General features: G+C 40.9%; 1 protein-coding gene across 4 annotated transcripts in view; it reads right to left on the bottom strand.

Moving 5' to 3' along the window:
- Window positions 1–154: 154 nt before the first annotated feature.
- Window positions 155–20,708, bottom strand: part of LOC133520500 (phosphatidylinositol 4-kinase beta) — a 64,057-nt gene continuing 43,503 nt past the window's right edge. For 2 of the 4 annotated variants that reach the window (XM_061854943.1, XM_061854944.1), the window contains exons 3-9: window positions 18,578–18,778; window positions 7,960–8,223; window positions 5,551–5,784; window positions 5,059–5,237; window positions 4,750–4,861; window positions 4,321–4,462; window positions 155–3,285 (exon numbers count right to left, since the gene is read on the bottom strand). In XM_061854943.1, the coding sequence (XP_061710927.1) occupies window positions 2,927–3,285; window positions 4,321–4,462; window positions 4,750–4,861; window positions 5,059–5,237; window positions 5,551–5,784; window positions 7,960–8,223; window positions 18,578–18,778 (1,491 nt within the window). In that variant the 3' untranslated portion in view covers window positions 155–2,926. Of the gene's footprint in view, window positions 3,286–4,320; window positions 4,463–4,749; window positions 4,862–5,058; window positions 5,238–5,550; window positions 5,785–7,457; window positions 7,620–7,959; window positions 8,224–18,577; window positions 18,779–20,708 lie in introns of all 4 variants that reach the window. The other 2 variants (XM_061854946.1, XM_061854945.1) reach the window with 2 other exon arrangements.

Here is a 20,708-nt window from a genome sequence, read left to right on the forward strand (position 1 = left end):
TCGTTGAAGAAATATAATTTGCACAAAAATGTATGCGAAATAAGTGCAAGTTTTACTACCACCATACCACTACCATTTTCATTCAGAAATTACTGATACGAAAAACGCAGGTGAAACTCGTATATAAAATATTGGATTATAATAAAAAACTAAATAAAAAATCGTGATATATATTTTAAAAAATTAAGATAAACATTATAGTACTTATAATTATCTGTACACTGATAAATAAATTGGAATTAATTTTGACGAAAATACTAATATTGGACTTTGGATGTTATGTTTCTTAACTGGAATAGGTAATTATTATCATTATTGAATTATTAAGCAAATACTATTCTATTTACAAGTTCAATTTATCTAGAAAACGAATATAATGAGACTATATTAAGAGTAAAATATTAAAGGTACATCCGATATAAGCTATCTACATGTTCAATATCTCAACAGCGACAAAACTCGCGCAAAAATACAATTCGACACATGACCGTACTCACAGTCCAGATTGTTACACAAAAATATAACTATCAAACGACGAATTCGGAGGAAAAACTAATTTTACACATAACAAAATGTACCTTATATTGAGGCGCTTAAAGTTTTATTGTTTGAAATGTAAATTCCCGTTTTTCCTCCGTATTCTGCAAATGTATTATCTAAAACGATCAGAAGGCGACAGTATACTCCAAACAAGTATTTGGGAGGTTTAACTGAAATCACTGAAATAATTCAATGTGCATAAACATTTGGTTTTCTATATCAAGAAGCATCTTATAACAACTGCATAAGGTACATTTTGATATATTAAAGCGACGTTTTATTTTTGAAGTCTGGCGATGTTTGAATTATACAATGGCCTTTTTAATTGCTATGTTATATGTTAAGTCTATTACAATAGGAAAGTCAAGAGTGAATATCAGGGAAATCGTGAATGTATCGAAAAATATCAGCATCTCTTTCCTGCTCAGTAATAATTTGGCAACATTCTCTTTCCACACTACCCTAAGCTAATTTACAAAACAATCCCAACATAATTCAATCGCGAACAGGAAAACTAAATTAAGTATTAACATCAATTTCCAAACATTTTGTCTGGGTAACGTAATGCATAATTTATTCCTTTAGTTATAATACAGAAGCCTATCTAGCGCACCGCGGCGTCGAGACAACATCAAACAACAACCGTCCTTACAACAGGAATCATAACATTACATATATCAGCATGCTGCCACAATTTTATATCTACTTGTCCAATTTCAGTGATGCTATCTAATCTATCAACAATATTCCAATACGTCCATCCGCGAATGCTTTGGCTTTCATATTTAGAACCTGCGTTTATCCATAAATTCATCGTACACAATTAATTTCAATATAGATCATTAAAACTTATATAAGGATAAGAAACCTAAATCTAAACCGCTTCATGCTCGAACATCAGTCTTCTCATTGCGAAAATTATCATAATTTTGTTACTATATACAGGGTGTCCGAAAGTGAGGGTTGTCTGTTGGGGTAGAGCGGCGCGGCGCCGAGCAACTTGCGTTCGGAGGACCACCGACACCTGAATGTGGCCCTGCGCAGACCTAGAGGCAGGCGAACTGAGACAATTTATCATTTTTAATATTGTCAAAATCAAAATAAAGAGGTAGCTCTTTCTAAAAAGAACGAACAAATTAATCAAGCAAAACAAATTCTAACTTTACACCGCTGCGATGCACAATATGCTGATATATCCCCGGTTCTAGTTTTGTTATATTTTCATACTTGTGCGTGTTCCAGTACGGTTCAATTTAAAAGTTACCCATTCTCCTCTACTCTATAGGTCTGCGCTGGCCCTATGGCACTAACTACAGAGGACCTACCGAGAATACCGAATTTCGCAAATTGCGGGCATCTTTCTTCTTTACTCCAATTCAGGCGTAATTAGAGTGACAGAGAAAAAGGCGTAATTAGAGTGGTAGAGAAAAAATCCCGCAATTTGCGAACTTCGGTGATCGCGGTAGGCCCTCAGAGCCGCTTGCGGCTCGAAACGTCGAACATCTTCGACGGACTCGTCAATACGTTCGAAAACAACGCAGTACCTTAAGTAACCAGTCAATAATATGTATACGTATTTATCCTTCTTTCCATGGCATAAGTTGAATACATATTTCTGACTATGTAATGGCTGCGTTCCTCGTTAGGGCAGAATGCAAAGATGTAACTTAACAATATTTCCTATATCAGAAAATTCTGTCTTTTACTAAACAAATTTGGATGAAATTAAGTCTAAATATTCTCCCATGGATTAAATTCGACTGTTATAAATTTATTATATTTATAATTATAATAAGTCAGATATTATTGACTGCAAAGTAGTTTGAAAAACGTTAGAAAAATCTAAACCCATTTTAAAACTAATTCAGTGAATAAGTTTATGATATTCGATGGAATGGAATAAATATTCTATCTACATCACTCAGATATTTTGTCAGAGTCAAAAAATATACATTGAGTACAGCCGTGTTACAATTTGAAAGGACCTCCTGTGTGGTCAAGCATAAAAGGAACTCTGTATTTGAATACCTTGTTATCATGGAAGTTTTTAATACTCCAATGTAAACAAGGCAAAGATACTACTCATACGTTTAATTTCGTTAAAGATCGGCGCTATGTTAAAATGAATTTAAATAATGTATACAATATTTAGTAATAAATTTTTTATGCGATCTTTATTAGATGATGTTCCTTTTAAATTGTAACTTTATTTCCAATACCATTAAGATACGTCGACAAGTTTCACTCGGGATTCTGCTACTTTCATATTTTCACGGCAAGATTTTCTTCCGACCCTACTTCAAATTCGTGGCACGCATCGAACAAAGTCGTGCGACTCGGGCCGACACGTCCGAAAGTGGCACGATAACGAATACGGCACGTGAACTCACACGAATTCGTCCGCCACCTCGGGACACGTACACAACCGCGAGCCGCTTCGTTCGTCTATCTGCCTCTTTATCGCTCGAATATGCGTGCGATAGAGCGGCAGATATGTAAAGTCCGCGGGAGACCGGGAGACGGTGTCGCCAGTGACATTAGAGTATCCCGTTGGTGTAGTACTGGTAGTTGTCGTAGAGGCGCGTGGAGAGCGAGTGCAGCGCGTCGCGCACGAGGCGGTCCACGAGCGCCCGCAGCTGCGGCTCGGTGCGCGCCGGGTGGAAGCGCGCGCGCAGCGCCGGCACCGCCGCGCTGCTGCGCAGGCACGCCAGCTGCCCGCCTGCCCAGGGCCCACCCACGACGATACTTATATTATTATACGACATTATTACACAAATTGACTAACTCCCACAGTAAGCTCAACAAGGCTTGTGTCGAGGGTACTTAGACAACGATATATATAATTACTTAAATACATAGAAAACACCTATGACTCGGGAACAATTATCCATGCTCATCACACGAATAAATGCCCTTACCAGGATTTGAACCCGGGACCATCGGCTTCATAGGCAGGGTCACTACCCACTAGGCCAGACCGGTCGTCAAAATCTTATCACCATAGAAGACGAATCCTCGAATAAACTCAATCAATTCCGAACACCGCAGATGCTCAAATGACAATGCACCGTCCGTCTCAGGCAAAGATTATTAACATTTCAGTAACCAGTGGACAAAATTATATTTTTAGCCAAGGACTACCAACTATTTCAAATAAAATACCTATGATATTGACGAGCAAAGTCACCAAGAGTGGTTGTTTATAAATATGCGGATTAAGGTTTTTTTTTTTTATAAAAAGAGATAATTTAACGGAGGTTCGCAGTTTAATGAATAAGGAGTTAAAACGTGTAATCACATAAAAAGAAATGCGAGATAGACCAAAAGTGATGTTCGTTAGTGAGCAAATTCAATACGGCATTCGGAATCAAAGTTCTAATACAAACTAAGGAAATTAGGCCATTTTCTAGTCTAAAACCACAAGCACATGTCCAACCAACCCAATTAATGCAAATAAGGATAAAGTTACCCCACACAAACTTCACTATAAAGACGAATGCATCCTCCTTCAAACCTACTTATTGCCGATCCAACATTTCGACACAGTTGGCAATGCCAACACAAGCGAACCTTTGAGTTGATTCCAAAAGTCGACGAATTTACGTGTTGAGTGCTTTAGCCAGGTTATATTATATTGCTTAACACGAGTCTCGCAAACACGATATCGACTCGGCAGAAAAGTTACCTCTAAGTTCCACAGACACGATATCGCACACGATACACGATTTATGGAAAGTCAAAAACCCCTGCGACGTCAAATAATGACTGAATTGTACTCACACATGCGCATAAGCTCGACGATGTGTATGATCTGGTCGCAGTGCTTGCGCGCCGCGATGAGACCGCGCAGCATCAGGATCTTGAAGTAGCCGAACATGTCCGAGTTCTCACCGTCCATTACCTCCACGAACTCTTGCGTCAACTGCAATGCCATAAAATCACTTGTTACAAACGGTTAGTTTCCTCATAGACTACAGAAGAGAGTTATGAAAACAGAGATCTCCAAACTACGGTCGGAGCTGGCACGTCTGCTTATATGACCCGCGAAAAGAAAGTCCAGGCCTTGCTGTGGCCCTCGGGTAAAAAGATTCATGTCTTACGGGTATTCCTAATTAGTGACTTGATACAACATAAACTGATACATGTTTGCAAATATAAACAATCAATAAACGTCATCTACTTAAACAATTTCTGATTCCTTATACATACCTTAAAAGGTGAACTCTCAAATCCCAGATTCTTGGGAGAAATTGAGAAAATAAATCCAAAGTCAATGTGGATAATGTGTCCTGCACTGTCCAGTAGAATGTTTCCGTTATGTCTGAAAATAAAATAAGTATTCATTAAAAAAAGACATTCAGTGACACCAATCTAGTTTTTTTTATCGGACCGTTCACATATTTCGAGCTGATTCCTAATAGCCAGAATAATAACGAAAATAAATTGACGTTAGTTCGACAGGCTGAGATCACCCTTAGACCGCTGAACCGGAGTAGTCATTAGGTTAGTAGTAATCACCTGTCCTTCAGCTGTAGCAAGTAGCTGGTTAACGCGTATGCAGCCGCGGACTGCACGAAGTTGTTCTGCGCGCGCATGAAGCCCTCGCTGGTGGGGGGTCCGTGCTCCAGCTCCAACCACGCGCGGAGGGATTTGCCCGATTGCTTCTTGATTTGGTGCAGTGATACGGAATTCAATACCTGGAGAATATAAGTGCACGTTTAGATACGGTTGTTGTGTTACTGCTGGACCAAATTCGTCGTCCGGACATAGGATCTCATAAGGGCTAAGGACCCTTATAGAAAAGAAATGCTACTAGAAAAGTGGGTTAGGTTAGATTTGAACTACGATCCTCACTGAACCGAACCGCTATATATAGTGAATTAGGTAAGATTAAAACTGCAACTCTCCAAGTCCCAAACCTTTGCAGTGATTGTGCGACGAGCTTTTCTTGTCGAAGGTCTTCGACTATCACGATACAAGTAACCGTATCAATTTCTGTTGGACACTCACCGGTTGAATGAGACCTGACTCCTTATCCAGACAAAGGATTTCATAAGGGTGCAACTTTAGTGGCACTCTCTCCAAGTCCCAAACAGCCTGAAGTCTTCGCAGTAGTTGTGCGGCGAGCATTTCTTGTCGAAGATCGTCGCCGACTTTCACGATGCAGCCGAGTAGCCGCCAGCCCGCCAGGGAGCCGTAGGGGGAGGAGGAACGCATGCGAGCGAGCTTACTTTCCCAGGATTCCTGAATAACAAAAAGACGTTTAAACAATTTGCAGTGTGGTAAACACACTAAGTAGACCCAAGTTAGTTTTTCGTAAATAAGACTGTCTGCCTTTCAATGTATAATAATTATTATATATAATAATTATTATTATAATTATTATTGGTGCAATAAAGAATATTTACTTACTTACTCTTCAGTCGCTTCTATACAACATTGATTTGGGAACCGGAGTCGTTTTCGTCTGTACCAAATTACTGAGTTAATTAAAATGTGTTGTGCGTATACAACACAGCCGTAAAATTGGACAGCCATTTTATGAATGAATTAATTCGTAATGTGTTCATGCAATTTTCCAGCTCGCTGTACCTAGAAGGGTAATTACCCTTCACGAGACTGTAACGTAAGTTACCACTCGCTGACGTTACAGACTCGTGGAATTACCCAGAACTATGTTCAGTTCCCCTTCGGGATAGATTCAGAAATCAGTGGCATGGCTTGTTGGCAGGCCTCATAGCCGAAAAATAGGATGGTTTGTTAAGCCATAAAGTAGCGAACGGGGTTAAGCAATCGCAGCGTAGTATCGTCCTCAGCACAGTAAGGTGGACGGAAGTCCTCAAAAGGACCGCTATAACCGGTGGATGGGGTCATTGCAGTACCGCAATTTGTGGTGATCTATGTTTAGGATCAGAAGCTGAGTCTTCTGCTAATATAGTTTAGATAGGTACCTTGAGCGCGAGCGCGGAGGGGTCGGCGGGGTCGTGGCGGAAGGTGTTGGGCGGCGGCGCGGCCGTGGCGTCGGCCAGCCGCCGCCGCACCTCGCCCGCGCCCACCGCCAGCGACTCGTAGTATAGTTAGATAGGTACCTTGAGCGCGAGCGCGGAGGGGTCGGCGGGGTCGTGGCGGAAGGTGTTGGGCGGCGGCGCGGCCGTGGCGTCGGCCAGCCGCCGCCGCACCTCGCCCGCGCCCACCGCCAGCGACTCGTAGTATAGTTAGATAGGTACCTTGAGCGCGAGCGCGGAGGGGTCGGCGGGGTCGTGGCGGAAGGTGTTGGGCGGCGGCGCGGCCGTGGCGTCGGCCAGCCGCCGCCGCACCTCGCCCGCGCCCACCGCCTGCGACTCGTAGTATAGTTAGATAGGTACCTTGAGCGCGAGCGCGGAGGGGTCGGCGGGGTCGTGGCGGAAGGTGTTGGGCGGCGGCGCGGCCGTGGCGTCGGCCAGCCGCCGCCGCACCTCGCCCGCGCCCACCGCCAGCGACTCGTAGTATAGTTAGATAGGTACCTTGAGCGCGAGCGCGGAGGGGTCGGCGGGGTCGTGGCGGAAGGTGTTGGGCGGCGGCGCGGCCGTGGCGTCGGCCAGCCGCCGCCGCACCTCGCCCGCGCCCACCGCCAGCGACTCGTAGTATAGTTAGATAGGTACCTTGAGCGCGAGCGCGGAGGGGTCGGCGGGGTCGTGGCGGAAGGTGTTGGGCGGCGGCGCGGCCGTGGCGTCGGCCAGCCGCCGCCGCACCTCGCCCGCGCCCACCGCCAGCGACTCGTAGTATAGTTAGATAGGTACCTTGAGCGCGAGCGCGGAGGGGTCGGCGGGGTCGTGGCGGAAGGTGTTGGGCGGCGGCGCGGCCGTGGCGTCGGCCAGCCGCCGCCGCACCTCGCCCGCGCCCACCGCCAGCGACTCGTAGTATAGTTAGATAGGTACCTTGAGCGCGAGCGCGGAGGGGTCGGCGGGGTCGTGGCGGAAGGTGTTGGGCGGCGGCGCGGCCGTGGCGTCGGCCAGCCGCCGCCGCACCTCGCCCGCGCCCACCGCCAGCGACTCGCGCGATCCGGCCGACGACGCCGACAGCGCTGATACTGCTGACACCTGCGGAATTACAATATACATTACGTTTAGTTGACTTCTAACTCGGAGTCCTTGATTTTAAGATGCGTCCAGTACTAAGCGAACGCGCTTAATGTGGTAAAGGCTCGCTAACTGCTCGCGCGCATTATGTTAGTACATAATGCGCGCGCGATGCACAGTGCGCAAGCGATTCGCGAACGGCGACGACTGAGCTATATCTATTATCAGTTTCAATTTTAGTATGTTCATTCGCCTTGGAATACACCTTGAAATGGCTATTAAGAAATTGTCTGCCCGGTTTACCTTCGGTTTCATGAACCCTGCATAATGACAAGCAAGGAGCATAATAGTAGGTACTAACCTGAGAAACGCTGTCCGGCTGTGGCGCTCTCGCCGGGTACTGGCTCAAGTCTTCATCATCATGACTCCAGCAGTCTCCAGCATCGACATCATCCAGCGCAGAGTACAGGGACAGCGCGGGCCACTCCGGCACGAGGTTCTCTTCGCTCTTCGTGTGCCGGATGGGGGGAGAGTGGGGTGCGGGCGGCGCTGGTGGGAGGAGGCGCGGCGGGAGCGGCTCGTGGCCCTCTGTTTCTAGGACTTCCACGTACATTATGTAGGGGGCCTGCAACAAGACATAAACAGTTAAATACTAAGTTAAGTATGCCCTCTCCTATAGCCAATTGGTTATCTGATGGTCTCCCGCAAAATTGTAGTTTTTATTTTGAAATTTTAAACGTTTTAATGAAAAAAGGCAAATGCAATGAAGAAATTCATACGTAAACTAGACTATTTTTCCGGCTCGATAGAAATCACGAAAACATGTTAAATTTTCATTAATTTCCAATTATTATTATATATATCGTTATCCTGCATTCCATTTTGCAGTATAGTTTTAGATTAAAATAGCTAGTGATATAGCCGAGGGATTTGAAAAACGAAATTTTAATCGGAAGAATAATTTCAGAGTAATTGAGGTAACACGTCAAAACCCGCACGATCGTCAAATGTTCTATCGCAAATTTCGAGCGGCGCGCCATCTTTTTTGTTCCTTCCTAATTTCCTGGCTTTACGTGCCCACTTAATTAAACCCAGTAATTAAGTAACAGTTGCTAGTACTTTGACTACAAAGTACCTACCAACGACAGCTGTCTTTTTAACAAAATTATTTTACACAACTTTGGGAACAAATCAAATACTTTTTATCAAATATTTTATAGGGATTTTTTAATTTGTTAGTTAGGTTTAGTTTTAGTTGTCTTATTTTATAAGTATCTTTCTAATTGTATGTTACTTTTAATTTGTATTTCTAGTCTAGAATGTTTCTAGAATAAATTCCTTCTTTTGATTTGTGATTTTTAAGTAGTCACACTATACACACTTATTAACATGGCATATAGGCGAGAAATTGGGACCGGTTACGCCGTGGCGAGGTGGCCTAGTGGTTCAGGGCGTTAGCCACAATAGCTAAAGACGCAGGATCGAAGCCTGCCTTCACCACTGAACGGCTTCGACACTTTTTCTTTAATATATGACATCTATTTCAGTTTATAATAAACGATATTGTATTTTTTTTTCTTTAGTTCATTTTATGATAATTAGAAGGAATGAAGGCATCCTAAAACGTGCGGTTTGCTTGTGACTTTGTTAACTCCTTGCCAATGTTCTTAAATTAGCCGATTCCTCATACGGGTAAAACCGATCAAACTCGATTTACAAACACACAGCTATACATAAACACATGTATTGTACAGCCAATTCACAAACAGTGCCAAATGACTCAACGATCCTTTTTGCTTATACGCTCATGCAAAGCGGATAGTGACACATTTCTTGCGTTACCACTTTCGTAATATTCTACATAATTATATACTTAATTGCTCTTGACTTGGCCGTTCTTCTCCGATTTAGTAAGAAAGTTCTCTCGAGATTCACTTGCAGTCCGACTACAGTTATTTCAATACAACTTGTATTCGGATAATTCCGAAAAGTTCAGAATGTCAGGTAATTTAAAAAAAATGGAAGTGTTATGTTTGGAATCATGGGTGATTTTCGGAAATATTCGGAACTACCCGCAAACACCATACAATAAAATGTATGCAAAAACAGATTCTATCTGTTAGATGATTACTTTCTATTAGGTACCTAATATGTTAAGTTGTATTTAACCGATCTCTACAAGGAAAGGAATGTGTCAGTCAACAGTCAACACAACGATGTCGGAAGCGAGAGAGATGAGAAAATGCGTTGCGTCGCGCAATATGCGTAGTATACAATGTCGTTTCCTGTTGAATCATTGTCTCGAGCTTTATAAACATAATTAACAACATTACGTAAATTCATGTGCGCTGACGGAAACAATTGAGTAAATAGAAGTACTTGCGTGTTCAATGTCTTATACTAAGAAAAAGTGACCAAGGCCTCCAAGACCCAGGGCTGGAATCGAACCAGCGTCCTCTGCTATCGCAGCAGGGGGCTTAGTTAAAATTACATATAAATGGAAAAATTCGACCTATGCCGCCGTGACCTGGGTGGCCAAGGGGCGGAGGCACCTGCCGCGATAGCAGAGGACGCTTGTTAATTTCCAATCCTGGGCCCTAAACGCTTTGGTCACTTATTCTTACTTACTTACTCCATTAAGGTGCGAGACGTGGGAGACGTCATTATCATTACCAAGCTAAAATGGAATTGGGCAGGACATGTTGCCAGGCAGAGTGATTGCAGGTGGACCAAAATGTTGACAGATTGGTGGCCGCTTTCAGATGAAAGAAGCGCCTGGCGTCCGTTGGCTCGTTGGTCGGATGACATTCGAAAAATTGCGGGACACTTCTGGATGTGCCTAGCCCAGGACCGGGATAAGTGGCGTACACGAAAAAAGGCCCATGCTCAGCAGTGGGCGACTGGAGCCTAAAAGTGATGATGATGATGATGATGACTTACTCCATTTCCTCGGGCCCTAAAATGAAACTTGGCCGCCGGCACAAGACAGCGCCACTTTTCTCGGTCCTGTGCGACTTCTCGCCAATTGTTGACTGGAAGTTCGCGCAGATCCGCCTCCACCATGTCGCTCCAGCGATACCTAGGGCGTCCGATAGGAAGTCCTCCTGCTAGCCGATCCAGGTACGCTCTTTTTACGTTCCGCTCTTTATCCATTCTCTCAAGGTGCCCCAACCAACGGATTCTGTGAGCTTTACTTCTTAGTATATGACAATTATTTCGTGTTTTTTCGCAAGTTTTATGGTTGCAGTAAATGCCGCCCGTCCCATTCATCACCATCCTTTCCGCTACTAATGCAAGGTTTTTATTTTTATACACGTGGGAAACGTACATATTCTGTGATATCATCAGGTAATATATATTATACTTACCTGAGATGCACTTGGCCTAGAGCCTAGTGCCTGTGCATTCAGTACTTCGGTGAAAGCCGAGAAAATATGAAAAACGAGATAATAAAATTCAGCATATATAACGTCCCATTGCTGGGCACAGGCCTCGTCTCATGCGCGAAAGGGGTTGGGCTATAGTCCCTACGCTGGCCCAATGCGAATTGGGGACTTTACGTAAACCTTTGAATTTCTTCGCAGATGTATGCAGGTCTCCTCACGATGTTTTCCTTCACCGAAAAGCTAGTGGTAAATATCAAATGATACTTCGTACAGTCAGCGTCAAATACTTTGTAGCAACCAAAGTAGCCAAATAGTTCGGTACACCATATATTTAGTATGGTGTACCGAACTATTTGACCACTTTGACTGCTAAAAAGTATTTGACGCTGACTGTACATAAGTTCCGAAAAACTCATTGGTACGAGCCAGGATTTGAACCTGCGACCTCCGGATTGAAAGTCAGATGTCATATCCACTTGGCCACCGCCGCTTATCCACGCTTATTAACAAATATCTAATTGAACTAAACAAATCTTTTTAGTACTGTCACCCTACCAAAATGTACATAAACTGGTCAGTAGGTGTCTTTGTAATAAAATGAATTGCCTTTACTGGGTAATAATAATTGGTGAACCGAATTGTCATTATATAAAGCAAAACATACTTGCTAAATAGGCCGATCCCTGTCCTAAATTCCTTCCGTCGACTCGCAACGGCGCCAACTAGGGAGCCGATTTATCATTTAAATACTGGCCTTATAACCAAGCACAAATTTCCATTTTCGAGAAGTGGAACCTAAAAATAGAATGTTCTTACCGAATTCTGTTATTTAGTAGGTACCTAGGGATATATAAATCAGGCAGCGCCGTATAACACCGGTATTAATTTATTTACCCCTTTCCACCCTGTCTGATATGCTCGTGCGGGTTGATAACAGTTAATTGCCACATGTCACTAGAATCAAATATTAATTTTTCGAATGGAAAGGGTTAATCAACTAATAAGTAGCCTAATAAACGTGTTGTAGCTTTAGTTTGTAGACAGTAGAAAGTTCTGCTATGAAACCTGATAATATTGTCTAGGGGAAGTTTGCACGTATCCAACGACCAGAGCTTGAGCTATCAATTTGTTGTGCTGGAAGATCGTGCGGTTCTTGTGTCAGATTTTATGGCCACCAAACACACAGTATTGATATTCCGACCGAGACATTAAAGACCAATGATAAAAAGTTATCTTTGCAGCATTCGAATCGGCAAAAATAAGGATAATCGTGTATAAAGTATTCTGCAAATGCAATTAACGAGCGGAAAACTGTATTCGTAGCGACTGGGGACCTCTAATCTATAGAGAAATCTAAAGGTTTTTCACCACTTAAGTGAAGCTACGAAATAACTTTAGATTTTTTATACTGTCAACAGTAGCTATTCATTAAAATGCCAAGATACAAATCCAATCCCAGCGCAGCTCCTGCGTGTCGTGAACGGTATCGCTCAATCAGCTGAAGGTCGACCGGTCACTGGATCCGTAATTCGGACCGCGAAAGTCGATCAAGCGCTTGATCGATAGTAATAGTTTTAAATTACTCGAGGTAAACATTTAGGGCCATTTTTAAATAGCGGAAAAAATGTGATGAATCGTTTCAACCTTGCGTTTGTGTTGACGCAATTGCATGTGAAACCTTTGTCTACTCGTAAGTGGTTATTATTTATAACGATACGAACGTTTAAAAGTAAAATGAGTGCTGAGCAGTAAAAGCGGTGCAGCTTCGAAACTGGAGGCCGTAGGTTCGAGAGAACACCGACGCGTACTGATGAGTTCCTCAGAAATAATATTTACCTATTATATTTACAGTTGCTCTTTGGTGAAGAAAAACACACAACAAACAATACAAATCCAAATAAATAAATAGTTTTCCCCCTGTGTTATCGCATTTGCAAAACCTCGGGCTAGCGCCAATTCTTTGAATTAGGACGCAACATGGAAAACACCGGGTTAGACCCTTCTGAAGGCTTCGGATCAGGTGAAAGATCGCAAGTACAATGTCCAAAAACTAATAGTTCGAACAAAATGTTACCTGAATTAAATTAGAGTTGTGATACTTTATCTACACATATACATAGCTTCACAGCGTTTCTCTTACGATTATGAATTCAAGAGTTTCAAGACATCACGCATTGACATCTTGTTGGTTCCTGCAACGAGAGGAATTGTATAAAATAAATCAACCTGCCAGGAAAGTCAACTCTATATGCAGTTAATCCCGTAGTATGCCGTGTGCTTCTTGGCTGGATTTACAATGCGCTCTGTGACCATATTTACACAGGCAACAGTCACAGAAAAGCACTGAGAATAAAACATTCAACGTCGAGAAAACTTGACGTCTATAGAAAGATACCCGAGATAGACCATCTCTCTGTGGAAAAAATCATGCTTGTGGTGTGTGCTGAGCGCTAACTACATTAGGTACGGTAGGTACCTACATAGTAATTACAGCCCAACAGTATGACTGAGCAAAACAAACACGAAAAACGAAGCGCGGACAAGTTTCCGAGCTACCGTGTACCAGTTACAAATCGTATGAATGCCTGTTCGAATATTATATAAGTACAATAAAAAACCTGCTTCTAAGGTCGCAAAAGAATACGTTTCTTATCGTTTAATCGATGCAATAAAACTTGGCATTAACCGGATCTTGTGATAAATTATAATAATATTATGCAAGGTAATTCCGAACCCATTGTTTCGAACAATATCATAATCATACGTAAGAAATTCGTGCAAAAACATTTACGAGTTGAGTCTCTGCTGAAAAAATACTAAACCCACACGACGCCATGAATAGGTGCAACATATAACAACATTTAACCGGAACAAGCTTCTAGTAACAGGAGTTCCTTCTCAGGAATGTTCTAATATGGTAAATTATTTGATTAGATAAACTTTAAATTTCTTTTTTTTTTTGGTAAATTAATTCAAACAAATCATCAATAAAAAGGAGCATACAGCATACTGTGTTAGTCGTTCACAATTAAGATAAGGTTAAAGTGACATTAGTGACATGACATACTCTTTAATTACCGAGTATCTACATACAGGCTGTTCCGAAGTATTAAAACGTAAATCAATGATTTCTCCGTTAATACTGTGTCGTTTCCGGAATAAGACTTTGTATATAGGTTAGAAATACCCCAATCGACATGTCCTATTCATCTATGTCCAGAGGGTAGAGACACGTTGTCTTTTATTGTAAAGTAGTAATAAAGTACTTTTGGTTCACATTGTATCCTACCTTAGGCTTATGTTTGTATTGTATATCAATTTTCTGTTACATACCTATATATTTTATGAACCTCCAGGTCTTTTTAGTAGTAAGATTTATGTGCGTATTATGCACTTTTGACATATGTATCATATGACTGTATGTGTTCTAAATAAATAAATAATGTATACATTATATGCGATATAATCCGTTTACATAGTTTTATTTAATAACTATTCATGGCCAAATAGTAAGTATTAAGTTTAATTTTAAAGGACTTATGACACTGTAATAAGGTTCACACGCATGAATCGCATGGTCGGTTAGTACTGGTCAATCATAAATCAATTTCTGTTTGTTTTTATTTTCAATCAAAACCAGCCTTAATTAGCCTTGTTTCATTCACAGTCTTATAACCGAATAGATTCTACTTCCTATTTCATGGATTTTTCGTCACCTTTAAGACATTATTAGGTGGTACTGTGCTAGCATAAACATAGGTAATATGCGAATATCTTAACACAAACGACATAGAGATGATAAAATATGGCATTTCTCTTAAAAACTGTCAGTGATACTGATATGTAAGTACTAAGATATCATGAGTATAGCGAGAGTGGAAAAACAGGCTTACTCGGCACATAGATGGTACGTAATGCAGTAAAACCATTAGAAAGGCGCGGCGTACTAAGCAGAAAATGTACCATGGCGCCGGTGAAATGTTCACATAACAACTTAACTACATTGTTGCAAGTTCGCAATGGGCCTGCGAGTCTGCTGCTTATGTGCCTATTTGCTATTTTGCTTAATTAAGTTACTAACTAAAGATTAATGCATTGATTGTAGGTTAATCTTGATATATATGCAGTTGCAGTTGTGGTACGCAGCAGATCTAATTATTCGTTTTTGTAAATGGCAAAATTATTGCGTGTATTTCGTATTTTACTATACGATTGCCCGGAACGCCCTTTACGTTACGTTTTATTTCCAATTAGCTCAGGCTTACTTAATTACCACTAGCGGGAACTACAAAAGCTCCCATTGTTTAAAAAATAACTGAAATAGACGCATTGGTTGCATTTGTCTCGGTTGACCTTACCTATACCAAAAATGGCTCTCCATATCTGTCCCCCCAGGGTACCACTTAGTATTTGACGGGAAGATTTCGTCAGATTCAGTAATACCTCGACATTAACAGCTAATAACAGGTAGGTATCGGCCAAAAGAACTGCTGTAGGTATTCTATCTCCTATGCATTTTTATACTTAATCCTTTCAGATATATGGACTTTAGAGAAATTTTGATTCTAATGGCTTAAAGTGGTCCACTTTCACTGTCAGTTTTACGCTTGTACGTCTTATCGGTACTGCAACAGCGACACAATTCTGTACTCATTTGTCATGGACCGTTGACAGTCTTATATTACATATCTAATTAGAGATGCGGCTCGACGACTCATACATTTGAAGACTAGGTTCGGTTGCATACTGTTAAATATTTACGATACACGTTTCTTTTTCATGGTATTTGTCCATACAAATACCATGAACAAGAAACGTGTATCGTTGAGTACGACAAATGAGTACAGAATTGTGTCGCTGTTGCAGTACCGATAAGACGTACAAGCGTAAAACTGACAGTGAAAGTGGACCACTTTAAGCCATTAGATTTTAGCTGAAAATAATTAACAACGCTTTCACTGTGCATTGATAAAATCAATAAGATAAGTAATAAGAGATAAAATAAATTTCATTTTTGGTACAGGCTTTTATCGCTGACTGTACTTTTCTTTCCACAGGCAACTAATACTCATCGAGCCAATTCTAAAAAACCCCAAACACAATTAGGTTGCGTTGTTTTATCACAGAGGTCCTATGTCCTACCTGTTGTCTCCATCGTCAGATCAGCTCGATGGTACCATAATATTGCACTGTCACCCGACTTACACATGTATGCAAATTCTCAGCTCAATCAGAAACCGGTAAGTATATCAAATTTAACTTGCAAGATTTGTCCCATACATACTAACAGGGCAAGTTAAATAAAAGCTTATAAAAAAAGCAAATACGTAGGTGCTTCAATTCATTTGCGATATTATCCTATTTCAATCTTACAATCTCGATTACGAGTGATCATGAAATCAGTTTCGCAAGGTTCAAATAATTTAAAAATCATTTAGTCACTTTTAGACATTCAGGTATTGCTGTCTAATAGATACAGTAGCTAGGTAAAATGTCAAAAGTGGGAATATCAAACTTTAGGGGAAGGGTACTTTGAGTCAAAGACAATTCAGTAATTATTGTTCCTGGCAGGAAATACCCATGAGCCATTGGACGCACTTTACCGTATATTCCGGGCCGGGCGTCTCGATATTAATATACTGCATAAATATTAAGCTTACGAGTAACATGTCATGTCCAAAAACTTTTGCTAAATCTATATCTAATATCCCATCTAACTGCCCTTACTAAGATGGATCGTGCATAAATTTGTCAAAGCCAAATTTGTTTAAGAGACAGAGCCCAAAGTGTTACGTTTATTGTTAATATTCTATATTTAGAGAAAACTACATAGACAGATTGAGTAGAAGGTACCAGGTACCTAAACTGTAATAAAACAGAGTTCGACTAGACTACATTCAATAAATATAATTCTTCCTTCTTTGTCATTCGGGTAAACAACTTCAAAATTTACTTGCATAGATAACTTATATTACGAAAGGTTACGAATGGAATTTCAGCAGATAAGAACGACAAAACATTACGAGATTACGACTGATTTACTATACATAATGAGTGACGACACCATTTGTTGATTTACATTTAACAGCTATCAGAGCGCGCAAGAAGAGGGATTACAGCATTATGATAACAATTATACGTAAAAACCAAAACTGCGTGCAGATACACGTGGCTTATAATTTAACGTAAACTAAAAATATTTACTTTTTATAGCCTATTGAGCACACCGACCAACTCGCAGTAAATGCCAATCGGATAAAAATAATAGGTATTTTATCGCTATTGCCTAAATGCTGATGTCCAGCCATAGGAATCCGAGGGGCAAAATTGTTTGACAATTAGGGAGTTCCTGTATCGATAAACTCAACTATCGATACTAGTTCTATATACTAGTGATCACACAAGGGTTTGCTTGTAAAAATATGTTTTTCCTAAATATCCTATGTCTGCTGATGTCTGACGCGCGACTGTTTTGGTCTATCGGACAATAGGAAGTGAAACAAAGAAGCGTAGGATGTACAGTGATTATATTGCTGTACTTAAAACGTGCGATGTGCTAATGTCAACCCTGAGTGCCTCTGCGACTCTTGGACTTAATTATAAGATTGCAATTACAGTGGTTGTTGACGCGTAATGTCGCCAATTGTTTCTGCAATTTGTATTAAAAACATTACATGCCTACTGAAAAAATAATCGGACAGACAGACGGACATGACGAATTATAAGGGTTCCGTTCTTTGCCATTTGGCTACGGAACCCTAAAAATATATAGAACAAAATGTTAGATCACTGCATTCTCAGAATTACATTTTTAACTAATGACACGTGCAAGCAAAGTTTACAAACATCAACTCGTTTAAAATATAATACTGTATTTCCCCGTGCGGTAGGAACTATGTTGCAACAGCAATCCAAGTTGATAAAACACGGACGAACCGCCAGCCCGTGTTTGAAACTTCGACCGTCTCTCAACAAGTCGATTACTGCGATACTATGGTAGTCGCTTTGTATGTCTAGACGTTGGTAACTATCGTGCAATTTGTGGCTAGTAAGAATGTCCATTAATCTAAGGAACTTCTTGGTGTGCAATATGTTCAATATTATACCTATAGGAGTCCAGTATATCGATCTGATCGTCGCTGCAATCGCCAGACAAGGAAGCTAATGGGCGAGACAACTGAACAATTTGATTCGACGTCAAAAGAGTCATCCACGTTTAGTTATTACCGGCTTTTCCATTCAGTTCTGAGGCCATGGCTACGGCAAACGATGTGGTGGAATATGTTCGCAAGAAAATCCGTCATGAGCTGAGGGTGATCCAGCTGGAATAGCGTCATTACGTGCAGTTTGGCTTTACTGAGCCTTTGCTGGAGCGAGCGCGGATTTCTGGCCAATGGGTTTGGTATTTCGGCGGTTAATTTACCGAATCTGCCGACGCAGCAGAAAACTGTGTCGCCAAAATGATACTTAGCTTTTAAGATTATTATTATTGTATGTATGTAAGACTAGTGTTTTAGGTGTGTATATGGGCCTTAGTTGCCTGAAAATGATATTTGATTTTGATTTGAGACAGCCGTTTCTTCGTTGTCTTACCTTGTCCTTGCTGTTGAGCACAGCCGCAGCCTGCGAGGGTATCCTCAGCACGTGGTGCGGGCGCTGGTGCAGCGGCAGCCACACCCTGGCCGGCAGGTTGAGGTCCAGCGAAGCGAGCTCGGCCCTGAGCCGCCCGTTTCTTCGCTCTTTGTCTTGCACGCCGGCCAGCCTTCGACCGATGCTCGTGAGCGCGTTGAGAAACTGTAGACAATGGTTGTTGAACGTTAACGTTTATTAAACAAAGTAGCTTTATTATACTAATAATATCTAAACAGATTCACATGATTGTTTAGAAGCCGTGGTGGTAGTAAAAGTCTGATAAGAAATATTTAAGCTGATTCATTTTTACAGTTTCTTACTGCAGGTGACACTAAAAAACCATTTTCCCACAATACTAGTACTTTAATGGTCTCATTTAAGCGTAGAAACAAATTGAAAATGGAAGAATTGTCTTGGATTGAACTTGAATCCATGACCACCGGATCGCTAGCCCGCGGTGCTCTTCCATCTGACTTATCTATTTGTAAGAAAAAGATAAAATATAAATTAAGAAATTTACACCTGTAAAGTTTTATGAATATAGGGGAAAGCATTATATTAAAGAAAGAAAACTTCAGCGATATTTGCAACTGCTAACAGTAAGGAAATGTAAATAATCATGTTACAGTAGGACACTTCAAAATAATTATTTGAAACTTGTTTTGTGTTTGTTTCTACATTTGTTTAGCATGTAACGTACACATTTGTCAGTAACGACAGCATACAAGGACTGTATGTATTATTACTTATGCATAAACAAAAGCGCGTTTGTGCACCAATACCAAAATGTCAAAGTTACAAAAGTTCATGAACACCAAAAAGTGATGGAAGTTAGAATACGTTTGTTTACTTTCAAGTTTCCGAAGATTGCTTCAATGTATAATTGAAAAATTGGCGTATAGAATAATGTTATATTTACTTGGCTATCTTAGCGTTCAACATTATGCTTACATTAAGCCCTAATCTGGGACGTTCCCAGCCAGAAGTAATAAATATGTGCAAAACAGTTCTTCTCAGCGCAGATTTGTCAAATCTTACCTTTAATAACATGACAATACGAGTAAAGGCACGCGTCGTCGTGGATGACACCTATTACATGGCGCACGTAATATTTCTTGCCTTTGCATAACTAGGATTTCAGAAGGCCTCCAAACAGTTTACCATCGATTACGCCAACGTCAAACAATGAGCCCTCGTCCCACTACTGGGCACAAGTCTTGTAACATCCAGGTCAATGCCATTGCCGCCATACAGTTTTTATGGGAACATGCAACAGCAATATTTGTTAAATAATCGGATTTAGACCGACTCGCCGGTGCTCGAAAACACGCAATGAATAAAACCAACGAAACGGTATCATTTATATGTCGGTATAAACCAAAGATCGTGTTCTCCTTGGAAAAATGAGCTTCGTAGAAAACTCCTAACCTAAGCAAATCGAGAGAAACATGCTAAACGAAATTCGTTAAAAGAAAAAACCGTTGCCGCTAATCGTCATTGTGAAACCACATATTGATTCTCACTCAAATGAAAACAAGGACGCGACATTGTGTCGCGTGTTAACGATCCATTACATGAATTACAGTTGACTGTATTTACAATATCATATTAATAGCAAAATTAGTATGACCGGAGCAAGGTTACTGTCGTAAAATGAACTCGTACAGCACTAGGTACGATTATAGATACTTCTGTATTTTTTTAATAACACGCCGCAGGCCAGTATATCACGCAATCAACCTAATAGTAAACGGTTAACACATTAGACGGTAATTCTGACACGGTAATTCATTAGAAGATATAAATAACCTCATTGCAAATACGTATCAATACAAATTACTCGACTGTAAAAGATTAGATAAGGACCCCTGGCTCACGACTTCATCTTATTGTTAATGAATATTCATCCGACCTTGTAATAGCTGAGAACCGGCACAGTTTCCTCGTTTCACTCCGACAATCCAAGTATAGTTCTAATTACACCCACCATGGCCTAATTAGTGGAATAGACAAATGTATTATTTAAACAACGACCACAAATAGATAACCAGGTTAGCTATGTATTTCATTATGTACCTAATTAGTTAATTAC

Source organism: Cydia pomonella, chromosome 8 (genome assembly GCF_033807575.1).
Source record: "Cydia pomonella isolate Wapato2018A chromosome 8, ilCydPomo1, whole genome shotgun sequence".
Taxonomy (NCBI): domain Eukaryota; kingdom Metazoa; phylum Arthropoda; class Insecta; order Lepidoptera; family Tortricidae; genus Cydia; species Cydia pomonella.